Consider the following 17925-nt stretch of genomic DNA (forward strand, 5'->3'; position numbering starts at 1 on the left):
GGGCAGGGGTCGGAGCAGGGTGGGGGAGTAATTCTCCTTCTCCTTGGGGTCCACAGCCTCCTGGGCCTGCACTTGGGCCTCCAGTTCTTTCTGCTTCATCTTAAGCCTCTTTATTTCCAAGTCCTTCTCTTCCACTGTCTTCATAAGCACCATCCTCTCTCGCCTTGGGGTGCTCAGCAGAGGGGTCCCCTGGCTCCCCTGGGAGCCCAACAGACGGTCCAAGCTCAGGAGGCGCTCCTGCATGGCAGGGTCCATGCTGCTCAGCTTCTGCAGGGGGCTGAGTTTCTGGGAGGCAGAGGCCAGAGCTGCTGGGGGCTCAGGGCTCTTCAGGGCCCCGGGCTCTCTTTGCCTCTGCTGGGCCTAGCAGTTCTTTCTGAGACAGTTTAACAGGTGCCACGGCGTGAAGCTGCAGGCTCTCGTTGGTGAAAGGCCGGTTGATGATTTCCTTGGACCTGGCCGCAAAGTTGAGCGCGGGGGCAATGTTGGCAATGAGGATGCTGTGGGCTGACACATATGTGTGTCATATGTGTCAAGCAGCTCTTTCTCTGCAGACTTGTACTGCCACTTCTGTCACACATCAGTCTCTTACACATACATGTTGTTTTCCTGTTCTACTTGTCTATAGTCGGGCCAGTACTACAGAGTCTCAGTTACTACACATTTAAAATGAACCTGTATATTAGGTAGGACAAATTTTCTGCACCTTCTCCAGTTCCTCAAAAAATTCCTTGAATCTTCCTCATTCTCTCATTATTCCACATAAACTTGAATTAAACAGCCGAATTCCACAGAGATCATTACTGGGATTTTGATAGACTTGGCACTGAACTTACAGATTAATTTAGGAAATAATGACACCTTTACGACATTGAGTTTTCATCTACACAGACAAGGTATATATCTCAATTATTTATCTTTTATAAGATTATATAATATTATAAGTTTTATAACATTTTCATTAAAGTATCCTTTCTGTTTCTTTGCTGCTAAAACTACTGTTGTTTTTTAAAATTACTTTTTGTAACCTGGGCTGGTGATGGGAAATACAACGGTGACTACGAACTTCTTCAAAAAATTCAGCAACCTTGCTCAACTGCTGTATTACTCATCAAAATCTCAGTGTTCGATTATTGTAGGTTTTCTACACACACCATTCCTCAAAGCAGTTAGATATGCATATTTACCATGGGCGTGTTCATTAGGTAAGGCCATCTGCTCTAAAATTAGACATTTAGAAGGGGTACCGTGACACTGCCCTCTCCAACTACACACCTGGCTCCGCACCTGCTCCCGTCTCTTCGCCGCAGCTGGAAGACTTTCCGTGTTCTCGGGGGCGGGCGAGGCGCGGGGACGCGGCGCGGGTACGAGACGGGAGGCTCGCGGCGACCGAGTGCCGCCGAGGCGCCGGCTAGAGAGGCCCGGAAGTGGCCTCGGCGCCCCGCCCCGCGGGTGCTCGGCTAGTTTCGGACACTTTGTAAGTACGGGGCGCGCGAGCGGTGCGCGTCCGGCCTCCGCTTTGTGGTGTGGGGTGCCGTCGGCTCCGTGGTTCCCTTCCGGCCGGCCCTGCAGGAGGATGTTGGCGGGGCCTGGGTGTGGCGCGACGCCCGCCCCTCACCGTCCCCAGCAGCCCCTTCTCCAGAGCTGGGAGAGCCTGGGGAGGCGGCGGGGCCCCCAGAGTCCCCGCCTAGGGCTCCCTGCGCTCCGAGGCCCTGTCCCCGTGCCTGGGTCGGCCCTTGGGGCAGTTGGAGACGGGATTCTTGGGTCACACAGACAAGTCTTGAGAATGGGGGCCGTTATATTTTTCTCTACCAGAAGACAAGGTCAGTTCCAAGGTCTTTCAGCTAATCTGTGCTACTGGATAACATCCAGAATTTTGCAGTCGGGTTTCCAGTTCGAGATCCTGCCTCTGCCGCTTACTGACTGTGTGACTTTTGGTCTCTCCCATAACCTCTCTGCTTCATTTTATTGCTTTGTTAAACGAGGATCATATTACCGAACTCGCTGGGTGGTTGTGAGGATTAAATGCATTAATATTAGGCATTTAAGATGCTACCAGGCTCAGAAATTTACAGGCTTGCTTTTATTATTATTATTACTATTATTATTATTATTACTACTACTACTACTGTTATTTCTAACTATCAGAGCTCATTATCTTCGTTGGGGTTCAGACCCCAATAAAGTGCTGCTGACTTTTATTACTGTTTCTTTAGATTTTAGTGTTATTTATCAGTTCTCTTTGTAATGGATAATTTGTGTTTTTTCTTTTTAAAGTGGGGAAGCCACTTTAAAAAAAAAAAAGTTTATTTCTTTGCAAGTTAGAGTTACAGAGACAGAGGGAGAGAGAGAGGTGGTCTTCCACACACTGCCAAGAACTTCAGCCCAGTCTCCCAGGTGGGTGGCAGGGATTCCAACACTTGGGCCATCATCCATTGCTTTTCCCAGGCCACTGGCAGGGAACTGGATCAGAAGTGGAGCAGCCAGCACATGAACTGGCGCCTATATGGGAAGTTGGCACCGCTGGCTGCAGCTTTTTTCTCATATGCACAAAATTGGCCCCTCATTTCTGTATATTAGGAAGGAAAAATAAGATATAAGAGCCTGTCCCAAAGCGAAGACTCAAGCTGATTTGTGTTAGGATGCTCAACGGTTGAAGACTTAGAGATACCTTTTCCTTAAGGGAGATTCAGGGAGAGCAAGAGAGAGGTTTTTAATAGTAGAGAGGTAAAACCCCTGGTATTAGTAGAAATCACTGTTCCTGCTCAGTGCCCGAGTCAGATTTTGAGCATCCAGGAGTCAACCTGAGTGGGGGATCACGTATGATAGCTGCACTTAAATGTAACTTTAAGTGTTGGAAACTCAGTTCACACTGACACCCTTCATTTCAATCTAACATTACAGGATTCACTCTAGCTCTCTCTTTTCCATATTTGTAACTCTTTTCTGATAATAATACTCTGCTCTGATTGTGTCCGATATATTTAGTTGATCTACACTTTCGCTTTCCAACTAATCTCCCAATCCCTTGTCTTCTCACTGTGCTCAGCTGGGTTCAGACCCTAAATAGGGCAGGTGTTGCAAACTGACTGGGGTTTGTGGAGTAGATGGTGGTGGATACTGGTGCTTTTCCTGCCACAGTCTTAGACACACTCTTAGACAAACTCCCCACTGCATATGGGCTGCACGTGTGCCCTGGGCTAGCTGTGGCCTTCCCTTCACCTCCCTTGACGTGGCTCAAATATTTTTAGGAGTATATTATTCAAGAAGGCAAGTAGAAGTTCTCTTAATTTTTGAAGCTTTTTTTTGGAAAATTTTACACATATACTGGTATAATTGTAGAGAGAGTATTACAGTGAACCCCAATATTATCACTCAATCTCAATAACCACCAGTTTTTGGTCATTTTCTTTCATTCTTCTTTTCCCTCCCTTCCCTTCCCTTTTTCTTCTTCCTCCCTCCCTCCCTCTCCCCTCCTTCTCTTTCTTTCATTTTACAGCAAATTGGAGACTGAAACATAACAGCTCATACATATATACAAGTACTTCAGTGTTAGTCTCTTACATGTAGGGATTTTGATCTTAACCTAACCATAGTCTTGTTACACACTCAACAAAATTGATAGCAGTTCCTTAATATCTTATGTTGAAATTTTCCCAATTGTCTCCACTATGTCTTTTTATAGTTTTTCTCCTAGTAAGAGCCAAACAGAGTTTACAGTTTGTATTTCATGTCTATTTAGTCTTTCAATCTGTGACAGTCCCCCTTCTCTACCCCTCCTGTTTTTTTCTTAAAAGAAGTCATTTACTTATTGAATAACTTGGGTCTCCTGTCCTATAACATGTTTCATATTCTGTTTGACCAATTGCTTCTTTTTAGTACCTTTAACTTGTTAGTTCTCAAACTCAGATACACATTGGAATCAACTAGAAAGTTTTAAAGGCTTTTGGTGCCAGAGTCCCACTCCTACAGACTAGTTTAATTAATCTGAGTTGCAGTCCAGGTATCAGGATGTTTAAAAGCTCCCCAGTGATTCTAATATGTAGCAAAGGTGAAAAATGATGTATGAGCTACTATATTTCACCCTCCTGGAATTTGGATCTAGAGACTTGATTAATTGAGGCTCAGTTATTTGGGAAGATTAGCTCACGTAGCAATGCCCCATTAGGAGGAATTATTATCTGTTATCTTTTACTTTTTTCTTAAGATTTATTTTATTTATTTGAAAGGCAGAGTTAGAGATATCTTCCATCTGCTGGTTCACTTCCCAAATGGTTGTAATGATCAGGGCTGGGCCAGGCCAAAGCCAGGAGCCAGGAGCTTTTTCCAGGTCTCCCATGTGAGTGCAGGGGCCCAAACACTTGGGCCATCCCCTACTGCCCTGCCAGGCACATTAACGGGGAGCTAGATTGGAAGTGGAACAGCTGGGACTTGAAACCGTGCCCATATATAATGTCAGCATTGCAGGTGGTGGATTTACCCCCTGGTACTTTTCATTTGTAACAACTGTCTCCTAAATTCCATCTCTCCCTACTCATCCTTTGAGCTGAGGAATTGTAGATTAAGAAATAGAAACTCAGGAAGGTGTAGACTTGAAATTGTTTTCCCTTAGTGACCTCTGCCAGACGTACAGTTTTCTAACCTCTTGATTCCACTGAGTAAAGAAAGACTTACTGAGATAGCGCAGTCATATAACTTTGCAGTTATTTCACTAAAATTCTAATTCCCTGTTAGGGCAAGCTCAGATCTCATGGCTCCTGGGGACATCTTTGAAGAGAGAATAACTGGAGGGAAATGAGAAACTGAGTAGTTTCTGAGTGACATGTCCAGATCAGGCAGCTGTAGTGGCAGAGGTAGGACTGGAATCCAGGCTGCTTGTTCCAGGGCCTGGTTTATAGCTATAACATGTAGCACTTCATCCCGTCTGGTTCTGGCATCATTGCCACATTTTATTTATTTTATTTATTTATTTCAGAGGTAGAGTTACAGATTGTGAGAGAGAGACAGAGAGAAAGGTCTTCCATCTGCTGGTTCACTCCTGAATGGCAACAACAGCCAGAGCTGAGCTGAGCTGAAGCCAGGAGCCAGGAGCTGCTTCTGGGTCTCCCACATGGGTGCCAAGCACTTGGGCCATCTTCTACTGTTTTCCCAGGCCATATCAGAAAGCTGGATCAGAAGAGGAGCAGCCAGGACTAGAACCAGCACCCATATGGGATGCCGGCACCACCCGCGGAAGATTAATTTACTGTGCCACAGCACCAGCCCCACCACCAGATTTTACAATTCACATTTTCACTCTTTAAAACAGCAATTGTAAGCCCCCAGGTAACATTTTGCGATTTCTAGAGATGCTTTTTTTTTTTTAAAGATTTATTTTATTTATTTTAAAGACAGATTACACAGAGAGGTAGAGACAGAGAGCATCCTCCATCCGCTGGTTCACTCCCCGAATGGCTACAATGGCCAGAGCTAAGCCGATCTGAAGCCAGGAGCTAGGAGCTTCCTCTGGGTCACCCAAATGGGTGCAGGGGCCCAAGGACTCGGGCCATTCTCCACTGCCTCTCAGGCGTATTAGCAGGGAGCTGGATAGCAAGTGGAGCAGCCAGGACCTGAACCTATGCCCACAAGGGATGCCAGTACTGCAGCCTGGGGCTTTAACCCTCTGTGCCACAGCACCAGCCCTGAGATGCTTTTTGATTGTGATGACTGGAGTGGGTGGCACCACTGGTGGGCAGAGGCCACGGGTGTTGCTAAACATCTTCATATTTGTAGGAAAACTCTCACTGTTCCCCATAACAGAATCAATCCCACCCACATGTCAGTAGTGCTGAACTTGAGAAACAGAGCTTAATAGAAAGAACTGTTCACCTAATGCTTTTGCATTTATTCATCCTTTCACTAAAAGCAAGCAGACAAAACTGCCACAACTTATTCTTTTTCTACTATGTGTCAGGCCTCAGGGGATACAAAAATGAGTAAGCTAAGGATAGAATTGTTTTCAAGGAACTCAGTGTCTCAGGGTAGACCCCCCTCCTTTTTTTTTTTTTTTTTTTTTAAAGATTTATTTATTTATTTGAGAGAGTTACAGAGAGGTAGAGGCAGAGAGGAGAGAGAGAAGTCTTCCATCGCTGGTTCACTTCCCAGATGGCTGTAGTGGCCGGAGCTGGGCCAGTCCAAAGCCAGGAGCCAGGAGCTTCTTCTGGGTCTCCCACGCAGGTATAGGGGCTCAAGGACTTGGGCCATCTTTTACTGCTTTCCCAAGCCATAGCAGAGAGCTGAATTGGAAGTGGAGCAGCCGGGTCTCGAACCAGCGCCCATATGGGTTGCTGGCATTGCAGATGGTGGCTTTACCTGCTATGCCACAGCACTGGCCCTGTTAGACCCATTTTTTTAGACCTATTTTTAATAGAGAACAAATATGCATATGTACTGGGCTCCTTCTTTCCTCCCTCCCTCCCTCCCTCTCTCCCTCTCTCCTTCCCTCTCTTTCTCCCTCCCTCCCTCCCTTCCTTCCTAATAAAGAACAAATATGCATATATACTGGGCCCCTCCCTCCCTCCTTCCTTCCTTCCTTCTTTCCTTCCTTCCTTCCTTCGACTTTTACTGAGCATTCTCCATGTGCTGTTTCCTTAAGTTATTTATTTTGCACAGAAGAAAGGAATTGTCATAGGATGATACTTATTCTCCTGAGGGGAAAATCTAGAGAAGAGGGGACATTTAAGTTGAGCTTTGGAGCTTGTGTGCAGAGATATGGAAGCATAAACAAAAATGCTATATTCATAGTATAGTAAACAGTTTGCTAGGACAGCTGCTGGCGTCTTTTTACAAGTTCAGGGAATCTTTGTGCGTATTAAAGAGTAGATGCCTCTGTTGAGTGGACATAGTCTGGAGGGCACAAGTTTCTGGCCCCTTGGGCTGGGTACACTGAGCAGTGCACAACCTGCATGACCATATGTGAGAATCCCAGATGAATTACCAGTCTGTGGGGCAGAGGATCAGCACTGGGCATGAGTATAAATATGAGTGGTTTTAGGCAAGGGGATGCCTTGATTAGTTATTTTAGAAAAAGTTCTCTGGTGGCTGCCCACTAGGAAGGGAAGGAAGGAAGTAGGGAGGTTGAAGGTACTTAGTAGGCTTGAGACAGTGATGAGGAACGGGGCCATGATGATAGCAAGGAGAAGAGAGAAAAGGGAACAGATCTGAGTGACACTGACAAGTCCCAGAGGTAGATTCAAAGTGATCTATTGTGCGCACTGAACGAGATGAACAAGTCAGCGATTCTGAGGAAGCCTGGCGGGTAGTGCTGCAGTTTCTAGAGAATGCTGTTCTGGAGAATAATGTGGGGCATGTGCTTTTGGGTTTGTTTGCAGGAGTTCCAGGTAGAACTGTCTGGAAGGCAGCTCAGGACAGGGATCAGGAGTCTTCAGCCTAGAAATAAGAATGAAACTCTTGCAAGTGATTAAAGATCGTTCTAGAGAAGAATGTGAGGAGCAGGTAAAAAAAGGGGTCCAAAACAAAATACAAAGCAGGCCCAGTCTGACTTAAATGGTGCAAGGCCAGTGAGTTATACCATTGGCTGACATTCATATAACACTCACCACAGGCCAGGCACTGTCCTAAGAACTTTATGTGCAGACTTACTGCTTACAACCCTATTTGCTGTTACTGTCCCTATCACAGATGAGGAAACTGAGGCACAGAGATACTGTGTAATTTACCCAAATCGCCCAGCTACTACTAGATACTAAAAGCAGGACCTGGAGCCCAGGAAACCTGGCTAGTGTGCATCTAACCAGACTGTGATGGAGGAGCTGGGAAGAAACAGGAAGGAGGAAAGCAGAAGAGGTTGGGGTCCCTAAACCCAGGGACAAGTGCGTTTCTAGAAGTTGCCAGCAGCATCAGCCTGGATGGTTGAGAAGAGGCCGTAGAAGATGGGAACTGAGGGAAGCCGCCCTGCTGACTTCAGCAGGAGCAGCGTTGGTGGCCTTGGTGGCAATTTGCTCCCGACTACATGTTGAAGGCTTAGAGGGAGGTGTGGACTAGAGTTGGGGTCTGGAGGATTTTGTTTCAAGAATTTTGGCTTTGAAGGGGAGAAAAGAGGGTGACAGATTAGGGGGTGGCAAGTAGCAGGGGCAGTTACTACGCTCTCTATGGTGAGGGCTTGGTGGTATTTTCTGTTGCTTTGAGGCTTTGGAGAGAAACTGAGGGTCGGTCCTCTCATCTGAAGTTTAAAGGGGTCTGAAAGCCCTATGTTCAGCTGAATTTACGTGTGAACTTTATGCCAGTTATGTGAGCGAGCCTCACATCACAGGGAATTGAGAGTCTCACCAACAGGCACCCAGAATTAAAAGATTAGTCCTGTCTGCCGTCTTTTCTTTCTCCATCCCCTAATTGCAGTGCCTTGACTGCAGATAAGACCGAGGTTAGTTTCCTGTGGCTGAGTAGCAATTTATGAGAAGGGTATGGCTTAGAACAAAGCTTGGGTATTATTTCCAGTTTTGTAGGTCAGAAGGGTAGGCAGGCTCAGCTGAGGTCTCCCTTTGGAATCACCCAAGGCTAAAGTAAAGCTGGGCTCTTATCTGGAGGCTCTGGAGTGGAATCCACTGAGATTTAGTTAAGTGTCCTTGTGATCACTTGGATGAGTCAGGCTTGCTAGCTCATCATATTCAGACTCCTAGGTATCAGAGCAGGAGACCTCTAGGGTCATCTTAGAATTCAGCCAACCCCATACCTGGCTGCTAATAAGTCAACTCCAAGCTAATCATTGAGAGAAACTTCTAGAGTCCAGGAAGTAGCCCAGGTAGCCACCAAAAGTTGACAGTGCCAATCTCAGTTTCTGTCGCATTTAGTCCTGAGTCCAGATACAGCCCCAGGACATCTGTTGGGAAGCTCACTGTGGGACTCAGGTTGGGGGTGATGCAGAGGGTGACGGTGCAGGTGCACTGGAATACGGAGAAGATGTCTCTGCACTGCCGGCTTTGTCTCTGAGCTTCTGGACATGAAGGGAGGGGAGTGCTTGCAGTTTACTGGTTAATAGTGATTTTCACCTTTCAGATATATTCTGCACATACTGAGCTCTCCACTGCAGTGAGGCCTGAGTACTGCCTTGGCACAGGATGGCTAGAGAATCGAGGGAAAGCGCATCCCTGGATGCCCACGCTGCGGAGGACCAGATGGAGCTTCTTGTCATAAAAGTGGAGGAGGAAGAAGCCTCTGTCTTTGCAGAGGAGGCCAGCTTGCCCACCAGCTCTGCTCCGGGCTCTGAACGCTCCCGCCAGCGCTTTCGTGGTTTCCGCTACCCAGAGGCCGTGGGTCCCCGCGAGGCACTGAGCCGGCTCCGGGAGCTCTGCCGACAGTGGCTGCGGCCCGACCTGCACAGCAAGGAGCAGATCCTGGAGCTGCTGGTGCTGGAGCAGTTCCTGACCATCCTGCCCGGGGACCTGCAGCGCTGGGTGCGCAAGCAGCGCCCAGAGAGCGGGGAGGAGGTCGTGGCGCTGTTGGAGTATTTGGAGAGGCAGCTGGAGGAGCCGCCGCCGCAGGTAGAAAGAGCAGGTTTAGTATCTGAGCGCTGCGGTCTGTGTCTTCCAGAAACCTCCAGATCCAGTGGAGGGCGTTACTCTCCCCATCTCCTTTTGTGCTGTGAACCTCCCTGGCAGTAGGTGAAGGCCCTCCCCTTTCTCAGAGGAATGTTTTTAAGTGCAAAGGAAGATTCAGACAGTTCCAAAAGAACTGAATGCTATTGGAATTCTGGGGGTTAAAGTACTACGTTTGCCATAAAATGATACATGTGCTTTTTACTTAGAGCACTAAATAATAAGACCTAGGGACAGGGCCAATGCCTGGTGATTTCAAAGTGGCAGTACGTGTGAGTGATGTTGACCGTATGTGCCTGGCTGTAATGTGATGTGAAAACACCTGTGGTTCCTATTGGTGCCAGAGTCCTATTGGTGTGGCACTGCTTATGCCACACTGGTTTGTTGCTTTCATTCATAATCAAAGGAAAAATAATGGTTTTTTCCTATCAGATTCATGGACCACTTGGGAAGGAGTCCATGGGCCATTGGTTACAAACCTCAGGGAGAAGATGGATCCATTTGGAACCTCCATCTCCTCTCCTATTTAATGAGGCAGTCTCCCTGGCATCTTCCTGTGTCCTTTGCACATTCCCTCAGAGGTCATTGGCGCAAGCCTTCCAACCAGTAACCTGGAGTCCAAGATTCTTGACTTGGAACTATTGCACCTGAGCCCTGAGACAGTGAACAGTCATGTCAAATATCGTAGCTTCGATCTTTGTATAGGACATGAGAAATTCTTAGCTGTACACGTGGAGAAGTATCTTGAAAAGTATAATTTAACTATAAATGTCCTGGGGAGAAAATGAAGACATGTCATATGCTGGACTCTATGTTAGATGACTTCACATACTGTGACCTCACTGGTCCCAACAAACCTTAGGCTAGAAATTATTATCCTCATTTTTTCAGAGAAGATACTAGTATTCTGTGAGAATTTATCAGCAATTTCCAAACAGTTTTCATAGAAGCACAACTGTATGTGATGAGGGAGTGTAGACTAATGGTTAAGAGCATGGGCTGGGGAGTCATCCTGCCCAAGCTGTCACCCTAGCATTGCTACATTAGTTGAATTACTATGAGCAAGCTACTTAAGCTCACCACACTTCTGTTTCCCCATCAATAGATGGGAAATAGATGAGAATGATAATAGTACCTCTCTTATAAGGTGGTTGTTTTTGTTAAATAAGTTAATATTTGTAAGGCTTTTGAAAAGAGTTTCAGGCTCTTAGAAAGTGCTACAGAAGTGTTTGATGGATTAATGAAAATCAAAATAAATGAATGATTTCTAGGTCCCACCTGACAGCCAGGGGCAAGAACTGCTAGGCTACAAGATGTCACTGTTGACACCAGCTCAGGGGTCACAGAGTAGCCAGTTCCAACCAGTGAAGGCTTTATTGAAGCACAGACCTCTGGGATCCCAGCCTTTGCAAGACAGAGGTGAGTACCATTTTCTAGGCTGTGTAGATTCTATAAATCCATTTTTATTTAAGGGTCTCTTGCAAGATCCATAGACGGTTACTGTATTTGCCTGTCCTGGTTGACTCTCCTTTGAGATTCAGCCTGAAAGGGCAATTTCAAACCCATTGATGAAAAGTTTTCCGAACTAAGTCTAGGCAGAGTAAATAAAATTTTACTAAAATTTGGGCTTTCAAAGAATTGGTTCTCCATTAATTTAGCATATAATTATGGAGGTCTCTAATGCAGTAGCCAGTGTTGTTGGCACTGGGGTTCAAACTGTCAGTGAGAAGAGTCCTTGTTCCAGTGTTGCTATATTCAGATGGTGAAGATGGCAGATAAACAGATTAACAATACACTTTTAGATAGTGGTCAGTTTTATGAAGAAAATAAACTGAATTTGTAAAGCCAGCCAGAATATTCCACAGACTGTATGACTGATACAAATTAAAATGTATAAACCTTGTAAACTTTACATCTGTGATTAAAATAACTTTAAGATTCACTCCAAAGGAATGACTGTATGTTCTGAAATGTTCTCTCGTGTGTCCTAAACATGGATGTAAGTTTCCAAAACAAGTAACATTGGGATACATCATCCAAAATGCAATCTTTATTTCTCAACAGTTTCTAACCAACTGTTTTCTGTTGCTTTTGTTTGCCTCCCATAAAGAAATCTCACATTTTGAAATTTTTTCTCTCCCTTGAATCTGAGCAGATTTCTATTTCCTCCCGTCTAAGCTCAGATCTGTTTGTTTTTGATTTTTTAAAACCAAAGCAGAAAACTGTTACTAAAATTGTACTAACCCAAATGTTACTCCCCCCCCCTCAGCAAAATTCAAGGAATCTTCAAAGAGCAGCTTTATTTTTTTTAAATATGTATTTGAAAGACAGAGTGGGAAAGATGGAGAGGGAGAATCTTCTATCCACTGGCTCACTCCCCAAGTGGCTGCAACAGTCAGGCCTGGGCCAGGGGACAGCCAGGAGCTAGGAGCTCCCTCTCAGTCTCCCACATGGATAGCAGGGGTCTAAGTACTGGGGCAGTCATCTGCTGCCTTCCCAGCACGTTAGCAGGGAGCTGGATCAGAAGTTAGGACTTGAGTTGGAGTTCTGATAAGGGATGCTGGAAAGCAAGGCTTAACCTGCTGTGCCTCAGCACTGACCCCTAAAGAGAAGCTTTTTAATGTTATTTTATTCATCTTAGCACTTTCAACAAGGACCCTGCCTTTTTGTTTTTGTGTGGTTTTGTATGTGTATAGAGCACACCATATTGGATCTGGTAGGGATCATATTTTGGAAAGGAACGCACTCTGTATAAACTTGTTTGGCAGGGATTTATTAATCTAGTTTTGAACCTGGATTCCATAGGCAGGGAGACTGCGTACCAGGGCAGATCTCATCCGGAGCATCTTTCCCTCTTAGTTCTCCAGGTTCCTTGGCTTACCCAGGAAGGGAGCTGCAGAGAAGACACAGTGGTAGCCGCCAGGCTCACTCCAGAGTCCCAGGTGAGCTGGGGCCCTGTCCCTCCACAAATGCCCTTTACTTGTGTTGTGCTTCCTGTGGAGGTCCCTCCCTCCCCACTCCACCTTTACCCTCATCCTGGATCTTCCACTCAGATCCTAGGTTGGACCTAAATATTCTTATTTTTCTCAAGGTTGTTTATCACTAACTTCATTTTGGTGTCCACTTACGGCACTTTTTCTATTTTATTATTAGCTGGGGGAAGGGGGGTGCAGTCTGTGCTACCCAGATCCTGTTTGGTTGGTCTCTTCTTATACTGCTTTAGGGGTTGCTGAAAATGGACAGTGTGGCCCTGTCCCTCACTCCTGAGTGGACACAGCCGGATTCATCTCAGATGAACCTCTACAGGGATGAAAGGCTGGAGAACTATAGCAGCCTCATCTCCTTAGGTAAGACAAGTGGACATTCATCTCTCTTCAGGTTTCTTGACATGCTTTGTATACTACATGCTACTGGGCTCTTAAAAGCTGTTGAGCCCCCTTGTGTTTGGATTCAGAACTACCATTTTTGAGACTTTGTACTGACTAGCTCCTTAAACCCTCTGATCTTGCTTTGCTCTTTGCCAGTGAAGTGGGATGAAGTATAGGTCCGGCTCACAGGACATGCACAGCAAATGTTGATTTCTTCCCCTCTCTTTGCGTTCCTAGCCGACGAGGAGGAAAATGGGCCACGGGGCCGTGTTCCACGTGACCTCAGACATTGACTGCAGACCTGACCGTAGTGGTCAGAGTGCAGAGGTGCTCGTTACCTGACTTGTCCGAGATCACACAGTTAACCAGTGACACAGTGATCTCCCTCGCTAAAGCGCACTATGTTGGGGGAGCTGCCTCTGCCTGGGGCACAGTCAGAGATAACAACCCTTTATCACTGGGGACTAATTTCGGAGCATGCTTTTCCTGCTTCTTACAGAATGCTTCAGAAATCCTTTCACTTGCTCTGTTTACTGTTGCTCGTAGTGTAGTGTCTGCCATCCTAAGTGCATGGCCCTGGCTCACTGTTCTTAGAGCTTAGAGCATATATTCCCAGCACAGTCTTTGCTCCTCACCGCCCTCCCCCATTCCCAACACCCTTCTTCCTGTGGCCCCCTCCCCATTTTCGGGTGTTCCTCCTCCCCAGCGCTCTGTCTCCCCTTTATTCTCATCCTGATTGTGCACTTAAAGCCTTATCCTTGACCTGTGTGTAGACCTCTGTCATGCTTGCCCCTTAACTCATCACAGCGCTTTCCTCCACGGCAGTGCAGAACTAACAGTGGACATTGTTGTTCCAGGTGCTGACGAACAGACCAAGGTCAGGGACTTGCCTCCAGCCGAGCCACATCCAGAACAGGAGCCCGGCCAGACACCAGGGCACCTGGGTGGTGACACTGCCCGGATTACCACAGGTGCACAAGCTGGTGAGCTGGAGGGCAGGCTGCAGAGAAAGCCGAGAAATGCCTCAGGGAGGAGGCAGCACATTTGCCTTGAATGTGGGAAGAGTTTTGCTCAGAGTTCAGGCCTTAGTAAACACAGGAGAATCCACACTGGAGAGAAACCCTACGAATGCGAAGAGTGTGGCAAAGCCTTCATTGGGAGTTCTGCCCTCATTATTCACCAGAGAGTCCACACTGGGGAGAAGCCATATGAGTGTGAGGAATGCGGCAAGGCCTTTAGTCACAGCTCAGACCTTATCAAGCACCAGAGAACCCACACTGGGGAGAAGCCCTACGAGTGTGAGGACTGTGGGAAAACCTTCAGCCAAAGCTGCAGCCTTCTTGAACATCACAGAATCCACACAGGGGAGAAGCCATACCAGTGCAACCTGTGCGGCAAAGCCTTTAGGCGGAGTTCCCATCTCCTGAGACATCAGAGGATCCATGGTGATAAAAACGCTCCGGAACCTGGGCATGGGGAGGCCTGGGAATGCCAGAGTCGGGTGGAAGGCCAGTGGGAAAATGTTGAAACTCCTGTGTCTTACAAATGCAGTGAGTGTGAAAGAAGTTTTACTCAGAATATAGGCCTCCTTGAACATCAAAAAATCCACACTGGTGAGAAGCCCTATCAGTGTGACACGTGTGGAAAAGGCTTCACCCGAACCTCATACCTTGTTCAGCATCGGCGAAGCCATGTAGGGAAGAGAATTTCATCACACTGATCCATGCTGTGCGTGACACAGTAGGTGCTCATTCCTCATGGAGCTGAGGCCACCCTGGGGCCCAGTCCATCCTGACTACAAAGTGTGGCCTGGGGCTTTATTTACCACCACATATCACTACGTGTTAGAAAATATGAAGTCTGACTGACAGAAATTGTTTTCTAGTTTCTGGAACATGATTAGACAAAAGCTTACTTGATGGGAGGCTAGGGGAGAGTTGTCTGGAAGAGGTGGGACCTGCTTTGTTTCCCAGCCACTGGGATTAAATGGACTCAGATTGACTACTTCCTCTCAGCCAGCACTTTATGATGTCTACTGGGTGGTGGGTATGATGGAGGCTGCCTTGTGACTGTTGACTAGAATTAGTCATCCACGGTGGGTCAGATTCATGGAGTCTTATATCCCTCTTTGTGCCTTGCAAACAGGTGCTAATTAAATATGTAATAAATGTGCCAGTGAGAGTACCTACCTAGCTCGGGAGGTTTTACATTATTTAGATTTCTTTGGAATTTATCACCAAAGAAAACTTGTATCTAATTTCTGGGATTCTACCGTTTTGAGTCAATTTTGTGCATTTTTTTGCCAGTACATGGGATTGGCAGAGTAGAGGCACAGGTGGGGTTACTGTGATAGGAAGGATCCATGTTTCTCTACAATACCTGTATTTATTTCTTAGTCTTTAAATCATTGTGAATGTGTGTCATCCATCGAATTCCATTTTTTAGTTAATTTTTCCTTGATGTTAATTTTGGTACTTTTTAGGGAAAAATTTTCCTATTCATGCAGTTATCAAGATGAAATCGGTTATCCAGTCAGAATAAAATCATCAATTTTCTAATGCTTAGCCTCTTGGTACTTGGCCTTTTAGTTCTCTTTGGCCTAACCAAGTGCCCTCAGTGCTGTAGACATTATCCTGCCCCCTCCAACATACTGTGTAAATTGCATCAAAGCTCATCCCTGCTAAATTCACACTTCCTCCAGGTCAGTGGAGTCACATCAGATATTTAAAGTAAGAAATCATGGTTTCAGAACCCTACTATTAGTGTCTGATAGTTTTAGTCTTATTATAGATTGATTCCCAAATCACCTGGGTAGTAACATCACAGTCATTTCTGATGAGAACTTTAACCATTAAGATAACTCCTCAGGCTGTCTGCCTTCCATTAAACGTACTTTCTGGACCATCCATTTTTCTTCTTCATAGGAGTCAAAATTTCAGCGTTGTGAATTCAAATGAGAAAATGTTTTTTAATCACATTACACAAGTAGTACTTATGTTTCAAATGAAATTGTTTCTACAAGAGTATTTTGGAGTGACTACTTTCTTACAAACTTTTGTTAGCGTTATCAGTTCTTACTAAAGAAATATTCTTTCATTAGTACATCAGTTCTCATTGCTCACCTGGCTTCTGGCCACTGCAGTCTCTTCCATATTTATAGTATCTGTCTAAGATTCTGATTTGGATATAGCAGATTTTCAGTCATTTTCCACAACTAATGGTTAGGCAACATGATATATTATTTCCTGCTGTACTCATTTTTACTTTATTTATTAGGAATTGAACTGTCATCCAAAATCCTTTGTAGATCTACCCAAGTCCCTTTTTTTTTTTTTGCCAGTTTCCAAGGCCTGGTACTTCCAGGATTTCAGAGATCTAATGTAAATTGTTTTTATTACAGTAATAAATCATATTGTTATTTTAATTGAATGGATTCTTAAGTTGTTGATAAGAATACATTCCATGGTTCCCAAACTTTCTGAGCATATATTAGTCAGGAGTCTGCAGAGAAGCAAACCAGTAGTGTGTGTGTGTGTGTGTGTGTGTGTATGTGTTGGGGGTGGGGGTTAAGGAATTGGTTCCTGTGACTATGGAAGCTGGGAATTCACTGAAGCAATGTTTCCACTGTCTGCCCGCTAGAGACCCAGGAGAGCCTAGGGGTGCGAGTTCCAGTCCCAGTGCCATCAGACTTGATCAGAGAGGAGCCACTTTTTCAGTCTGAGTCTAAAAGTCAGAAATGATTGATGTGTCAGCTCATTGTAGTTAGGTGGAAAGCATACACATTTCTTGTGGAAATAGCCTTTCTTCTCTTGAGGCCTTCAACTGATTGAGTGAGGGCTACCTACATTAAGGAGGCAATCTATGAGTCTACTGGTTAAACTATTTTTTTTCTCATCGCAAAACACCCTCAGATGCACACTCAGAATGTTAGACCAAATATCTGGTACCTCATGGCCCAGATAGATTGGTATATACAATTAATCAGCACAATACTATACTTAAGGCACTGAAATACTAACCATGCTCCCCCTCTCTGACCTTTAGTCACTTTAATTGGCAGTAGGAGCCTGGGAAATGATGTCTGTAGCCCCCTACCTGGCTTACAGATCAGGATGGAGGATTGGTCTGAAGACTGGAGACAAGGTAAGTGGGCTGGCTCACCATCACAGCATCCTCTAGCAGAGTTCTTTGGGGACTCACTTGCAAAATAGAAATTGACAAGAGCCCGCTGTGCAACCCAGACAAGGCTTATTGGGGGCTTTATGCTCCAGCACAAGGGAGACAGCAGTGAAGGAGGGAGATTTGAGGGTTAGTTCTGCCAAGTGGTTCGATGAGGGAAGCTGGACAGTGGGGAGGCACAGTGGCTCTCTGCTGGCACACAGCACTTGGATCTGCACCCAGCCTAGAGCTCTGGCTTATGCTCCTTGGCACATAACACTTTGGTTTGCACCTGCCTCGTTCTTCTGTTACACACAACAAGCTCAAAATGTTTGTGGGAAAAGGGACATAGTGTTGCTAACTACCAGAAAGGACGCACATTGGTCACACTGAGCTATCCTGGGAATGTGTGTGAGTCAGGGAAGTTCCTAACAGGGCAGTAGGAGGTCTTTTGTGGTCAGGGCAGGGTCTGGATTCTCTTTTTTACAGACTGGTTTGGAGCTGGAGGTGGGTCCATGGAAGGGTCTTAATTTAGTGGGTCTGCTTCTAGCCTGTTTCATTCCTGTTGAATAAATGATTCCAAAAGTTAGCTTTACTTGTTCTTTTGAATTATTAACATAAAATTGCCTGAGACCAGAGTGTTCACATTCCTATTTCCAGAATAAAAGTCTTTCCTATTTCTAAACAACTTACATCTGACAGTCATTCATTCAGCAAAACTGATTGTTAGATCAGGAGCTAAGGAATTAATGATAAACAACACAATGTCTCTACCTTTAAAAAGCATAAGAACTAAATTCTCTTCCATC

General features: G+C 45.6%; 2 protein-coding genes and 1 non-coding gene across 7 annotated transcripts in view; 1 reads left to right on the forward strand and 2 right to left on the reverse strand.

Moving 5' to 3' along the window:
* Nucleotides 1–514, reverse strand: part of LOC103349714 (kinesin-like protein KIF22) — a gene marked incomplete at its 5' end in the record, with an annotated part of 4741 nt that extends 4227 nt beyond the window's left edge. The window contains 2 exon segments of the mRNA XM_008262526.5: nt 3–322; nt 324–514. Coding sequence (XP_008260748.4) covers nt 3–322; nt 324–514 — 511 coding nt within the window.
* The window catches only part of LOC100346803 (uncharacterized), a 21321-nt gene extending 19910 nt beyond the window's left edge, over nt 1–1411 (reverse strand). For both annotated transcript variants that reach the window (XR_016234785.1, XR_016234782.1), the window contains exon 1: nt 1273–1411. This is a non-coding gene — a transcript (uncharacterized LOC100346803). The remainder of the gene's footprint in view (nt 1–1272) is intronic.
* Nucleotides 1336–16382, forward strand: LOC127493086 (zinc finger protein with KRAB and SCAN domains 3). 4 transcript variants are annotated; one of them, XM_089334402.1, is made up of 7 exons: nt 1460–1820; nt 9052–9536; nt 10862–11009; nt 12450–12532; nt 12814–12937; nt 13196–13285; nt 13816–16382. In XM_089334402.1, exons 2-6 carry the CDS (start codon nt 9114–9116, stop codon nt 13249–13251), a joined length of 834 nt encoding a protein of 277 aa, XP_089190528.1. In that variant the 5' UTR covers nt 1460–1820; nt 9052–9113; the 3' UTR covers nt 13252–13285; nt 13816–16382. The 4 variants fall into 4 exon arrangements, with proteins under 4 accessions (XP_089190526.1, XP_051711018.1, XP_089190528.1 ...); XM_089334400.1 differs by lacking the exon at nt 13196–13285 and having other exon boundaries at nt 1336–1474; XM_051855058.3 differs by lacking the exon at nt 13196–13285 and having other exon boundaries at nt 1450–1820.
* The last annotated feature ends 1543 nt before the right edge of the window (nt 16383–17925 follow it).

Source organism: Oryctolagus cuniculus, chromosome 5 (genome assembly GCF_051225735.1).
Source record: "Oryctolagus cuniculus isolate XC-2025 breed Fujian yellow rabbit chromosome 5, ASM5122573v1, whole genome shotgun sequence".
In the NCBI taxonomy this organism is placed as follows: domain Eukaryota; kingdom Metazoa; phylum Chordata; class Mammalia; order Lagomorpha; family Leporidae; genus Oryctolagus; species Oryctolagus cuniculus.